The 14,128-nt window shown below is 37.7% G+C and overlaps 1 protein-coding gene across 3 annotated transcripts in view; it reads left to right on the plus strand.

The window, feature by feature from the left end:
- The window catches only part of negr1 (neuronal growth regulator 1), a 116,548-nt gene that overhangs the window by 81,674 nt on the left and 20,746 nt on the right, over positions 1 to 14,128 (plus strand). Inside the window, exons 7-8 of one of the 3 annotated variants that reach the window (XM_057337292.1) lie at positions 70 to 111; positions 5,233 to 5,274. The exons of 1 other annotated variant lie outside the window; for it this stretch is intronic. In XM_057337292.1, coding sequence (XP_057193275.1) covers positions 70 to 111; positions 5,233 to 5,274 — 84 coding nt within the window. The remainder of the gene's footprint in view (positions 1 to 69; positions 112 to 5,232; positions 5,275 to 14,128) is intronic. One more of the 3 variants, XM_057337293.1, reaches the window with a different exon arrangement.

Raw genomic sequence — 14,128 nt, forward strand, 5'->3', positions numbered from 1 at the left:
CTTTTTGGTCTTCATTATGTTAATAATATATAAATGTCTTCTTTTTCCTCTCCACTTCTTTTCCTGTAGCTATTATTGAACCCACCACAACTAGTGCTGTCTCAAGTCCAGGTCAGTATGTGTTCTCGCGCTCCTCGCAGCTCAGTAAAGGACCCGAAACGCTGCACTAACCAAAATTGACCTCTTCCTCATTGCAATTTCTCCTCTTCTCGATTGGCCAGGATGCCTGCTGGCATACAGCTTTGTGTGTCGTCCCTTTAATTTCATTTTTTCTCTCTTGATTTGTTTGTGTTTACTTGTGTTTTATTTTATTAACTTGTGGCATTGGCACAGTTCAGCACTGACACCCCTCTGAGCGGGCACTGTGGCGTTATGGTGGGCACTGTCATGTGTGGGGCTGGAGCTCGAGTGGCTTTCCTAAACGCTGACTGCTTCTCTCTGGCTTCCTCATTCTCTGCTTTAGCGCGGGCTGCATGAAGGGCGGGATATTGATAATACGCCTCTTCGATTTCTCTCTTTTATTTGTTGTCTGCCATTTTTTCTCTCCTCCTGAGCAGCGACTGATTCCGCCGTCTCTGAACGTCTTTCACTATCTATAGCGTCGCTGTGTTTTCGCTGTTGTGCTTCTTACTGAAATCACAGACCATGGGATTCTTTCTTTCTGGGGGGAGGGAGTGGAGTGTGTATGTGCGTGTGAGAGTATGTGAATTAAAGGGACGGTTCACCCAAAAATCTAAACGATGGCATTGTCTGCCTCGTGCCGAGTCAAACCTGCATGGTGTTATTTTAAGCACAAAAACTTCCATTTTACGCTCATCTTTTTCATACAATGACTGGTAATAGTGACCATAGCTCCAAATAGGACTTTTAAAGTTGTCTGTGTGATTTCTGTGCTATTCCGAAGCCCTCTTTCTTTGTGTGAGGAACAGACTGAAGGTTTATTCATTTTTCACTGATAATCTTTTCCTCCAGTGAGCTGTAAACTCAGTAACAGGATCATTGTATTAGTTGAACTCGAGAAACCGATCAGTCTGATTCGTTAACAGATCGTTCTTTCAAGCCTGTTCTTGTCAATGAAGTAGTTGATAGAGTTGGATTGATCTGGTTCTCTGGTAAATGATCAAATCAATAATCTGCTCGCATTTTTTTTTAAGTTAAGGAGTTGAAAAATGATAAATTTAAGGTAAAACACAGAGTCATTTATTTCCTCAACTGCCCAATCACAGTGAAGAACAATGGATAGGTTCTGGATTTTTCTGGTATCCGAGTATCCATGTAAGGACCATGTTCTCGAGCCAAGGGTAGGAGCCTATTACAGTTTATTTAAACAAACTTAAACTAAAAAAAATGTGTCTATTGAAATAACATAACAAATAGGCTTAAATATTATTTGAAAAAATATAACTTTTAAATTCAGGAACAAAAATTGTCATGAAATACGAGAAAGAACCCAATTGCAGGCAGCAGTAGTGAAGGGGTTAACACAAAGCGATTTATTTAAACAAACACCAAACAAAAACCCACAAGGGGGTAAAGCAATAAGCACAGGACATAATAATACAGGTAACAGAAACAAGGACTAACTAAACAATAGACTAACCAAACACTAGACATGAACTAAACTCAACACTTACTGAGACAAAACAGAATAATCCAGGAACAGGAACAGGATGAAACGGTAAGCAAGTGGGTACAAGGCACAATAGTACACACACCAAACATGAATACAAGGATACAATGACCGAGCACAGGACAATGGACATGAGGACTATTTAAAGGGAAGGAAATCAAGAAGGGACAGGTGCGGGGCATGAACTAATTAACAATCAATAACGAGGGATACAAGAGGGCGGGGACAAAGACGAGACCTGGAGAGAGCATGTGGAAGGCCAAGTGGGCCAAAATGCTTCTCTCCACATTAAACAGGGGATCCTGCCGTGATTCTGCCACAAGAACAAGAAAGACATGACAAGATGAGGAAGAATCATGACAAAAATTGTTAATTGAAATTAAATTTAAATTTAAATGAACTCAAAACAAAAAAATCTGCAATGCAAAAATAAACGAATAAATAATAATAAAAAGACAAAAGCACATACAAATATCTAAAAATTAAACAAAAATAAACATGAAAACCAAAAAGTATAAATTCAAAATAAATAAATTCAAAATATTTATTTCAATAAACTGAAAGAAATCTATAAAAACTTTGCCTCGAACTACCACATTAATATTTAGTCGACCTTGAAATTATAAAGTTCTATCTGACATTTTGTCCAAATTGAGTTATTCACATTCTTACAGTAGTCAAAAAGTTTTTGACAAATTTACATTGTGATTTTTTTCTTTACATTATTTTCATTTTGGACTTTTTAAGAAAACAAAAAGGTTCTATCTACAAAGTCAAATGGAATCCAAAAAACTTTTAAACGTGTTTTCTCAAAACTTCTCAGAATGAAGATAGAACCTTGCAAGGTGATGATTTGTTAATTAGAGAAACTATCTGTGAAAATGCATAGTAGTAACAAAAAAGCATCTGTAAAAATCTGTAAAATGTAAACAATAATTAACATAAAATATAGCTGCAAGCAGCAATTATGGGGTCAAGCCCAATAACGTCCCAAAGGGAAATATTTTGCACGTCAGATGACCACTACGTGGTGCTGGCCTATAACTTTACAGGGCCTGTCAGAACATGACCTTGATGAACCATACCAAGTTTCGTAGAGATTTGCCATTGCATTTGTAAAATACTGCATTTTACGACAAAATTTCAAATGGGCGACACCCACAATGGCAGACTGAGGAAATATTTTGGACATGTCAGATGATCACATTTTGAAAATCAAGTTTAAAAACACAGGGAAAGGCAGTTAGAACAAAGAAATTTGCTTATAACTTTTGTAACCCAATTTTAATTAGGCAGACAAGATGTGCCAGTAATAATGCATACCAAGTTTCGTGTCAATACACAAAAGTGTCGCGAAGCTACAGCCACATGACCCTTTGGCAAGCTCGCCTTAGAATTCGTTGATGCTGTATATGAGAACCATTCGATCAATCAAAAATATTTAAATAATTTTTTGTCAGTACTGTCTCCAGATGCTACGTACCAAATTTCGTGCAAATCTGACAAATTTTGTAGGAGTACGGTATAGTACGTTTTCTATATAATTCAATATGGCAGACAGGAAGTATGGTGCTATATAATAACTCTGATATCAAACAACTCGGCTTGAGTCAACAAATATACTAATGTGAATTGAATACCATTATGTTTATTTCTTCATATGTTATAAGAATTTTAATACATTTCATTATATCTCAATATGAACCATGCCAAGTTTCGTAGCGTTACATTATTGTTTATGTAAAATACAGCATTTTATGGCAAAATTCAAAATGGGCGACGCCCACAATGGACGAATGAGGAACACTGGATATGGTTTGACTCGCCATGTCTCAAGGAATCAATCAAGACCATTCTTATGATTTTACACTAAAGTTATCAAAAGTTGTAAGCAAAAATTGCCATTTTTTATCTCTCTGGACCAGTAGGTGGCGCTGTGCCAAAACTGTGTATGTTACCTCACGCCATGACGATACACAAAAGTTTGGCGAAGATACCACATCAAATCCATTTTGCCATGCTCGTTGTCACATTGGTAGACGCGCTATTCAAGAACGGATTGGCCTATCGAAAATATTCTAATACATTTCTTTTGTCTGCAGTGTCTCTAGATGCTGCGTACCAAATTTCGTGCAAAGAGGGCAAACTGTCTAGGAGGAGTTCGAAAAATCTTGAAAAATTCAAAATGGTGGGAAATTTTTCATGACGGAAAATGACGTCATACAGTGCATTCGAATCAGCATGAGTCAAGGGTTCAGAGGAAAATGAATTTTGTTTCTAGGATGTACAGTTCAAAAGTTATAGGCAACAATGCGTGTGGAAGTTTGTTAGTGACGCTATGGAGTTTAGAGACTCCATATTTGCCATGGTAACAGTATTTGCCAAAATTCACAACTTTCCCATGTATGGTTCTATGGGCTGCCATAGACTTCCATGGCAGAAGAAGAAGCAGAATAATAACTGAAGCAATAGGTGTCTACGCCACTTCGTGGCTTGACCCCTACAAATAAAATTATATTAATTTTAATAACACTGAAAACAAAACTATAAACAATACTTTTGTTGAGAACTGTATGCGCTGAAATCATTGTTATTATATGATTGGCTAAAGTGCATCATGTGATCCAAGTTAGCCGTTAAGGTTTTTCCAACGGTGGAACAGTGCAGTTTGCTATCTCAGTAATTAGAGGATCTCTGCTAGTAACACATTACTTCTGCGGATATTTAGTATCATAGCAACCAAAGAATCTCAGCTACAAAAACACTATCAATAGCCGCTGTTTTCAGAAACTGCCGTTTCAGCCATGGTGGACACAAAGCCATATTTACCAGAATATTTTTTTGTGTTCTACAGACAAAAATAACAGCATACGGATTTGAAACGACATGAAAGTGAATGAGTGAGAGTTGACAGAGTTTTCATTTTTGGGTGAACTGTCCCTTTTAGAGTTCTCTTGAAGTCTGTGTGTAAATGTAATCTCTCAAATGGGATACATTACTTCATCTAATGCTTTCTCCTTAACACATAAAATCTGACATAACGGATGCAACGCACACATTAACAACGTGTGTGTGTGTGTGTGTGTGTGTGTGCGTGTGTGTGTGTGTGCGTGTGCGTGCGCGTGTGTGTGTGTGTGCGATGTCTTACTGCATGACTGTTCTAAGTAATGAGTATAAACATTACAGAGCTGTATTCATTGCTCATACTCCATTTTACAGATATGCCACTGTATTAGTAGGTATACCATTTGTATGGAATGAATATAATTAGCCATGGGTTCTCTCGTTGCCAGCGGAGTTTAGACCTTTGCCAGCGTGCAGCCTTTAACTTTCATTTGATGCGACGCTTGCAGAACAAATGACAATTTCATGGTCCAGCGCAGTACCGGCAGTATCAATCGCTGAGATAAACTGTCTCGACATCCCACTGTTCTTGTTTTGTTCCAAGTTCCAAATTGTATTTATAGTTAATTTTGTGCCCTAGACGAGAGCCTCGACAGAGAGAGGATAGTTTGCGTTGCTCGCAACAGGTCAACTACTTATCTGACAATGTTTATAAATTAATTGATAAATTCTAATTATCTTCTGACATCTCTTTGCAGGAGGGTTGGATTATGGGTATTCAGAGAGAAGCAATACATACGGTATGCACATGCAATGATTTATGGAATTAATATAGAAGTATGTATGTGTATGTTGGATGATGATATTACAGAGTATATTAAGTCTGTTCCATGTTTGAGATATTTTATGTTTGTTAGAATAGATGTAGGAAGATCTTAGATCTTTACATAGATGCTCATCAATATTTATTCTTGGTCCATTCAAACGTTTCGCGTTTCTTACACGTTTACAACTGCGCTACAGATGACTGTAATGACTTTGAAAATCAATCCCTGCTTCACACACAGTATGCGCTTTTCTCCAAACACACCTATGGTGGATTTGTATTGCACTGCATGTTGGCTGAAATAGCAGCTACATTCAGATAAGCTTTTGATTTCGCTGAAAACCAACCTGTCTATTATTGCTAGCCTTTCTGACAAATAGTTCAGACAGCTCCCACGCAAAGTGAGATTTATGAAGCATTTGTACAGTTGGGATTCATGCAAGATTTATTTGGTGAAATAAAGTGTGTTTCGTTTAAAAAAAAGATGTGAGGTTCAGACCACGGCGCTGTTATGATTTATGTTTCCCTTGATGTTTTGTCACAGAGATTGTACTGAAGTGGTTCTTTAGAGAAAGTATAAACTTAAATGATTGGACTTCTCCGTAAAGCGATAGGCGTTTGAACAGTCCTAAACTGATTCTACTGGTCTGTATATTCAGAGTTGTGAGCCAAGAGAGGTCACATGGCACACGGTTCAACACAGGTTTATAATCAGATCGTAAAACAAATAATTGTGTGAGTGTTCCACACTCATTAATGTTATGAACACTGTTAAAATTTTAAGAAAATAATTGAAAGTTAGATCAATAACATAAACGTTACTTATGGTTATATGTTGATAGAAGATTTGATGCCAGCCGGCTTATATCATTTATGAAGACAGCGTGATTAGAAAAGTTGGCACATTGCTTTTGAGGTTGGTTGGAAAATGCAAAGTGAAATTTTTGAAAATGAATTATTCATAACTGATATAATACAGATACCTTTAACGTGAACTGCAATAGATGCTATAGACCAGGAGTCTTCAACTAAAATTGCTTGAGGTCCATTAAAAGAACCCTCCTTACCAGTCGAGGTCCGGACAATTAAATGCCTACAAACATGAATTGATGGTTTTTGGCAGACCAAAGAAATAAACATGTCTTTTCCTATCTATACAACGGCATAACAATGTCTGACAACAATATAATGAAGGAAAATGTGCAAAATGCCCTAATCTCTAAACCTGCACTGAACATACATTCATTTCAACATTAACAACTTTAAAAGAAAACTAAAGTGTTGTTTTCTGCTGAACTGAGATTAACAAATAGCAGCATCAAGTTGTGACTGGACATCCTCTGATAACATTTCAGCTCTTCTGGTGGCTGTTGCAGCTGAAAGGGGGTTTGTTTAATATTTTCTCTTGGTTCATGTCTTTATTTTCCTTCTACAAGTGTTTCACACGCAGCCTCCATGCACTCTTTGACTATTTTCCCATCAGTAAAGGGATTGTTATGTTTTCCTAAGATCCACTGTTTTCTTAGTGAACATTCATATGCTCGTTGTTGGGCAGTAAGTGAGTGAGGAAGGACCCGTGTAGATCGCTACTACTGGGCTTTGAGCTAATATATTTTGCGTGTCCTTACCTCGGACTGCTGCGGGTAAGTTTCTTCAAAGTGTCTCTGTCTAGTTTCATAATGCCGTTTAAGGTTTCCACTTTTGACAACCGCAACAGACTCCGAGCAAATGAGACAAACCGGTCTCGTGCATCTCGATGCAGGAAGAATAAATGCAAATCTCTCAACCCATTCATCTCGGAAAACATGGTTTTCAGCGTCAACTTTTCTAACTTTTGAAAAGGACATTGTTTTTCAGTCACTGACAGTTACAATGTCTGCGCGCTGTGCAGCGAGTCTGTCTCGGCTCTCTTCTCTCCACGACGTTGACATCTGTATGTAGCAACAGTGCGCATATGTACATGTCCGTGGCGCCGTAGGACCCAAACTGCTACTGAGCGGACCTTGATGTGCCTGGTATAAATTTGATTGCATTAGAAAATAATGTTAGGCGTTCATTTATTTATTATGTCAAAAGGCTTTGAGGTCCGGACAGATGCATCTCGCGGTACGCATTCGGACCAGAGTCCGCTAGTTGGTGACCCCTGCTATAGACCTATGACACGTTAACCGGTGTTCATTTGGTTTACATTTTTATCTTTTTTCTTCAAAGCTCCTGTGGTAAAACTACAGCTTTTTAGCACTGTGCCAACCAACTCCACAGTCTGTGCCAACATCCCAGAGTTAGTACTTGGCACATATGCACGACATAACTTTACTCGTTAAATAACTCATTGGCATTGAATGTGTGTGTTTTTTATCCAAGTGCCTACATTTTTATGTACACCTCATTGGGTTATCTTATTTTGTTCCACCAGAGATATTTCCAAAGAATTGCCAACCAACCCCAGTCTCCTACAATTATAAGATTGGTCAAATACATTTTAGGAATCATTCCCTTTTTGTTGAAGAAAATCCAGTGTGACCGTCCATGTGTTTCATAGTGTGATTTGTACAAAAATGTATTTATTCAAGAAAATATCAAAAGAAGTGGACTGTTTTAAAATACCATCTTTTCAAGAAGAGTTTTTGGGATCTCCACGTGTCACTTTGTCTACATTCAGTTGTCTTCCCTTGATCCCATTCTTCATACTTTCAAATGAGCTTAGTTACAGGGCTTAATCATTTTGAATGGCATAACTGTAGCTTTGATTTCCTGTCCAACTGTGTCTCATTCACCATATCAACAAACGTGGTTATTAGTTGGATGTCATTTGTTTGACATTGCTTTTTTCCCCACTAAAACTCCCAGCCCTCATTTTCCGTTGTCTACCAAAACAAAGCGATTACCACTGTCAGCAGATCAAGATACCCACTTTTTGTCCTTTCAGCATCGTAAATGATATAAACTTTTGCTTTTTATCTCCGCTATGAACTAATATGGAAATGTGGATAGAGTAGCGCTGTCCGTTTTTTCTTGTAAACAGTTACAACTCTCCCTACCAAATCCTTGCTGTAGATTTCAAGCATATGGGAGAGCATATGCCGAGCATGCATGGTGCATGAATACTGATTATTATTGCAAACACAGGGCCTTTTTGACCAAAATGAGCATCAGCGTGTGAGAGAGTTATTGCCCATGAACATGTGCTTGCTTGGAATGGAAATGTGGTTATAATTAGGTTGTTTACCTCAGATATGGCCTGCAATAAAGAAGGTAGGATGTTTTACTGATCCATATTTACATTTCCATCTTCGTGTCAGGTCAGTGTTTGCAAGAGGAATTAATTTGTGCCGTTTCGTTTATAGCTCGTATTACTGCATTTCTGCCTTAAATGCAATTGCGTTGTTAAAGGTGCATGGACTTCTTGACATTTTTAATCAACCAAAACAGCGATTTTTAAGACCCAGCTGAAGTGTCTAAATCTAAAAAGCAGTTAAAGTTGTTTTAGTGATGTTGGTAAATGCGTATCTTAATATAATGTAAATGTTATGGTTAAAAATGAGGTCAAATGAAACCTAACCCATAGGAAAGTCAAATTTCTGTTTTTATGTGTTTTTTTAAGAGAATATCTCAAATTGTCTGTAATATGAGTCTAGTAAATGTCTAGAGGTATGAAATCCACATTATTGTTAAAAGGATAGTTGACCCAAAAATAAAAATTCTGTCTTCATTTACTCACCCTTAGGTTGTTCCAAGCCTGTATACATTTCTTTGTTCTGCTGAAAACAAAGGTAGATATTTGGAAGAATGTCAGTAACCAAACAGATCTCATTCCCCATTTACTGCCATAGAAGGGAAAAAATACTATCGGAGTCAATGCGGATGAGATCTGTTTTGTTACTGACATTCTTCCAAATGTCTTCCTTTGTGTTTAGCAGAACAAATACATTTATACAGGTTTGGAACAATCTGAGGGTGAGTAAATGATGACAGAATTTGCATTTTTGGGTGAACTATCCCTTTAAAATGCTATGTTGTTACTGGATTTCAACAATTATTTCATTTACAGTATGTATATTTGTATTATTCTTAAGACATTGCATTTGAAACATCTTAGATAAAGCTCATATTTCAATAACTCTTGATAAAACATTAAATCTTCGAGCTAAGACAGAACAATATATTTCTCTCTAAGTACATCCCACTGGCCGGCAAAGCCCCACATGAAGGGCACAATGTGCTCCAGGCCTGCTATGAAAGCAAGGCATTTGGTATTAAAATTAACCTTGTTCCTCCAAAGTTCATTATTAATGAGTTAAGATTTTTTTGTCTTACCTGGCTGTCTTTTAGGCACAATCCACATGCCTGTAATCTTTCCGGTCTGCCGTCTCAGAATGGGCCACGTGTGGCAGCTATAGGAGAATAATCCTATTTAGCAATTCTTTCAGGTGCACTTATCAGATTTATGTTGTATCGAGAAGGGCAAGATCAACGGAGGAGAGATCCCTTGTAAAGAACAGCGATGTGGTTCCACCTGACATTGCCCCGCATTATAAAAAAAAATGCATCCATATCTGGTTGCAGATGATAAGCACATGGCAAGCCATAAATCATAGTTGACCTCTAGATTTTAAACAGGCATGGCTAGAGCAATGATGCTTGCATTCAGCATGGTTCATCTGGGTTCTCATGTGTGCTTTTGTGGAAGACATCCCCAGTCTAAATGATCTCGTGTTTACATGAGCCCCTAGAATAGCTCAAAAATCAATAGTGCAACCCGTTCTGCATACAGATGCGCTCTGCTCTGCTTTGATCTGGCATTCAGGGGCATACAGTGAATCGGTTTAATTGGACATTGCAAGAAAGGTTTCTGCTGTGTTTTACTAGTTGGTGTCTTTTAAGTTCACTTCCTGATCAAATTGTGAGCAGTATTACTTGATGGATTTTGTGTTCGATTGGTTTACTTCACAATTGCATGGATTTTGTGTTCGATTGGTTAACTTTATTTACATTTTAAACTTGTGGATGTGTTTTAGTTCTGCTGTACTGGATGTTTGTTTTTTCAACTATGGGCACTTTAAATTACAGGTGTTTAATGTTTTATTTTATGTATTTATTTTTGATGAAAATGGTTTATTTTCTATTTGTAATGTTCCATTGATATATTTCATATACAGCCGTGGAAAATATTAAGAGATCATTCCGAATTTTTATTTAATCAGCATTTCTAGATGTATTGTGGCCATTCCAGTCCAGTGTCTGTTGAATTTTAACAAAATCAAACATCAGGAGAGACAAAGTCATCCAACAGCAATGTGAAAGACTGACAGCATGAAAAGACGCATGCAAATTGTGATAAAAATCGAAGTTGTCACGTAAAAAAACATTTTGAACTTTTCCTACATACGTACATGTACAAATATTACTGTTCGCTTAAAAGTGAATATGAACATGTTTTCTTTGCAGTATTTAAGGTCTGAAAAAATACAGAGCATCTTTTCTGTTATTTTGACCTGTTTCTCCAGTTTTCATTTTCTGCAAATAAATGCAAATAGAAACAATATTTTTATTAGATATTTGGAAGAAATATTGTTAGTACTTCACAGAATGAAACATTTTTTTTTACCTAAACATACCTATAAATAGTAAATTCAGAAAAAAAGAAAAAAAATGAATTTTATTTACACTATATGTTTATGCAAATTGAACTTCTGTCCCGTTGTGGCATCATTTTTGACCCAATATACTTTTGCACCACAAAACAAACAGTTTGAGATGGTGTGGACATGTGCCATTTGTCATTGGGAAAATATTCATCCATATGGTATACATCCACAGCTAGACATTGTAAGTAGACAAGTTAAATGTGTAAAGTGTGATTTCAGAAGGTTTGAGTTCTTGCAGTGTGCATAGAAACACCTAAACATCAGCAGTATATGTGTGCGTTTGTCACAGAAGTTCCACATGCATAAGCAAGAACCATACACAAAACTCATTGAACCAGTTCCAGAGTTCTGTGAACCATCGCTAGCTTTATTCTACCTACGCTAAACACAAACGAAAACATGCATTTTTCATGGAATAAAATCTCCTACCGGGGGCTAAAAAGCACTCTTCCCCTTGTGAAGATTAATCTTTAGCCTTGAGCTCTGTACCCTCTTTGATATGTCATGTTCCACCACAAATGGGCAATAGCAAAAGATCACTCGTACCTAGTCCATTTTCCAATACAGAATCAACCCCCCCCATCTCTCTCTCTCTTTTTCTCTCTCTCTCCTACGCTCAATTATCTGTGCTTCTCCTACATGCACTCTCGGCCTGATTATCTCACCCACTCTGGGGCTCCTTCTCTGGTCTGTCCATTAAATGGTATCTGTAGCTTTCCTGGCCCTTCCCCCACACGCATCAGCAACAGCCCTGCACAGAAGCATCGCAGACCGAGCGTGTTAATGTCAGGTTTTAATGCAAAAGCTTTGCCAAAAGCTAACACAGAGGGGTAATTCTTCTGTAAAAGCTCACGAACACGCATTTAGTGCTACACCTGGACAACAAGTCCCAGTACAGCTGAGAAAGGGATTTTCACAGTCTAGTGAGATGTTGAGCGAAAATGTATACTGTAGCGGTTCATTCACATTGCACGCTCTTGTTGAGGTATGACATGAAGTCATATGGAAGTTTCTTGTGTGCACTGAAAAAAAATTACGCTGAAGTTACTTAAAAATATAGTGCATCATTTTTGCGACCAATTTTTTAAGTCAGTTCTACATTAAATTTTAAGCAGCATTACCTTAAATTCTTTAGTAGGCATTGCTTAAATTTTTGAGTAACCCTAACCCTATTCCCAGCAAGGGATTTTGCTTAATTTTTTCAGTTGGTGTGACTTACAATTTTAGGTTGTTTTTACTAACACATTTTTGTTATTTCTACCAAAAAAGTCTAGTTTACCCTCATGATAAAATGTAAGCTCATTTAGAGGAATCATTTTATGTTCATAACACCTAAAATACAGAAACAATGGACAGCTGTGAAATGTTAAAAGCTTTATTTTTTCACTGAATGAATTTAAACATGAAACATACAGCAGTTCAGAAATGTAAATTTCATTGTACAACAAAAACAAATAAACAATACTAAACAACAGTAACCATCAACATGGCTAGTGGTTTTTAATGGTTTTTAATATTTGTGGTGTTGTATGCCTGAGTGTGTATGTGCGTTTGATAACAGTGAAGAGTAATGTTATTTATATCATGTTTGTGTGTGGTCTTCTATGCTTGCATGTTAAGTGTGGTGTTGAGCTGAATATGGAGATCTGGAGTATCTGGAGATGCTCTGCAAGGTTAATTAACTTGACCATTATTGTCCTGAAACAAAACAATATGATATTAATGTATATTATTCCACTTTCGCTAGGATTATTAGGAACACCATACTAATACGGTGTTTGACCCCCTTTCGCCTTCAGAACTGCCTTAATTCTACGTGGCATTGATTCAACAAGGTGCTGAAAGCATTCTTTAGAAATGTTGGCCCATATTGATAGGATAGCATCTTGCAGTTGATGGAGATTTGTGGGATGCACATCCAGGGCACGAAGCTCCCGTTCCACCACATCCCAAAGATGTTCTATCGGGTTGAGATCTGGTGACTGTGGGGGCCATTCTAGTACAGTGAACTCATTGTCATGTTCAAGAAACCAATTTGAAATGATTCGAGCTTTGTGACATGGTGCATTATCCTGCTGGAAGTAGCCATTAGAGGATGGGTACATGGTGGTCATAAAGGGATGGACATGGTCAGAAACAATGCTCAGGTAGGCCGTGGCATTTAAACGATGCCCAATTGGCACTAAGGGGCCTAAAGTGTGCCAAGAAAACATCCCCCACACCATTACACCACCACCACCAGCCTGCACAGTGGTAACAAGGCATGATGGATCCATGTTCTCATTCTGTTTACGCCAAATTCTGACTCTACCATTTGAATGTCTCAACAGAAATCGAGACTCATCAGACCAGGCAACATTTTTCCAGTCTTCAACTGTCCAATTTTGGTGAGCTCGTGCAAATTGTAGCCTCTTTTTCCTATTTGTAGTGGAGATGAGTGGTACCCGGTGGGGTCTTCTGCTGTTGTAGCCCATCTGCCTCAAGGTTGTGCGTGTTGTGGCTTCACAAATGCTTTGCTGCATACCTCGGTTGTAACGAGTGGTTATTTCAGTCAAAGTTGCTCTTCTATCAGCTTGAATCAGTCGGCCCATTCTCCTCTGACCTCTAGCATCAACAAGGCATTTTCGCCCACAGGACTGCCGCATACTGGATGTTTTTCCCTTTTCACACCATTCTTTGTAAACCCTAGAAATGGTTGTGCGTGAAAATCCCAGTAACTGAGCAGATTGTGAAATACTCAGACCGGCCCGTCTGGCACCAACAACCATGCCACGCTCAAAATTGCTTAAATCACCTTTCTTTCCCATTCTGACATTCAGTTTGGAGTTCAGGAGATTGTCTTGACCAGGACCACACCCCTAAATGCATTGAAGCAACTGCCATGTGATTGGTTGATTAGATAATTGCATTAATGAGAAATTGAACAGGTGTTCCTAATAATCCTTTAGGTGAGTGTACATTTAGAATAGTATAAAATATATACATATACATACTGATAATTAAAAGAATGTAAAGAATCAATATGAACTGTTATGTTACACACACAGATCTGCTGCATCATGTGGATTCTGAATAAATTCTTACCTAGCCTGTATAAGTTCCTCACTATGAAAATCAGGTCTCCCAAGATTTTTTTAACATTCATTCAGGAATTGGCTTTACTAAAATATAAAACAAAGA

Source organism: Triplophysa rosa, linkage group LG7, assembly GCF_024868665.1.
Source record: "Triplophysa rosa linkage group LG7, Trosa_1v2, whole genome shotgun sequence".
Lineage (NCBI taxonomy): Eukaryota > Metazoa > Chordata > Actinopteri > Cypriniformes > Nemacheilidae > Triplophysa > Triplophysa rosa.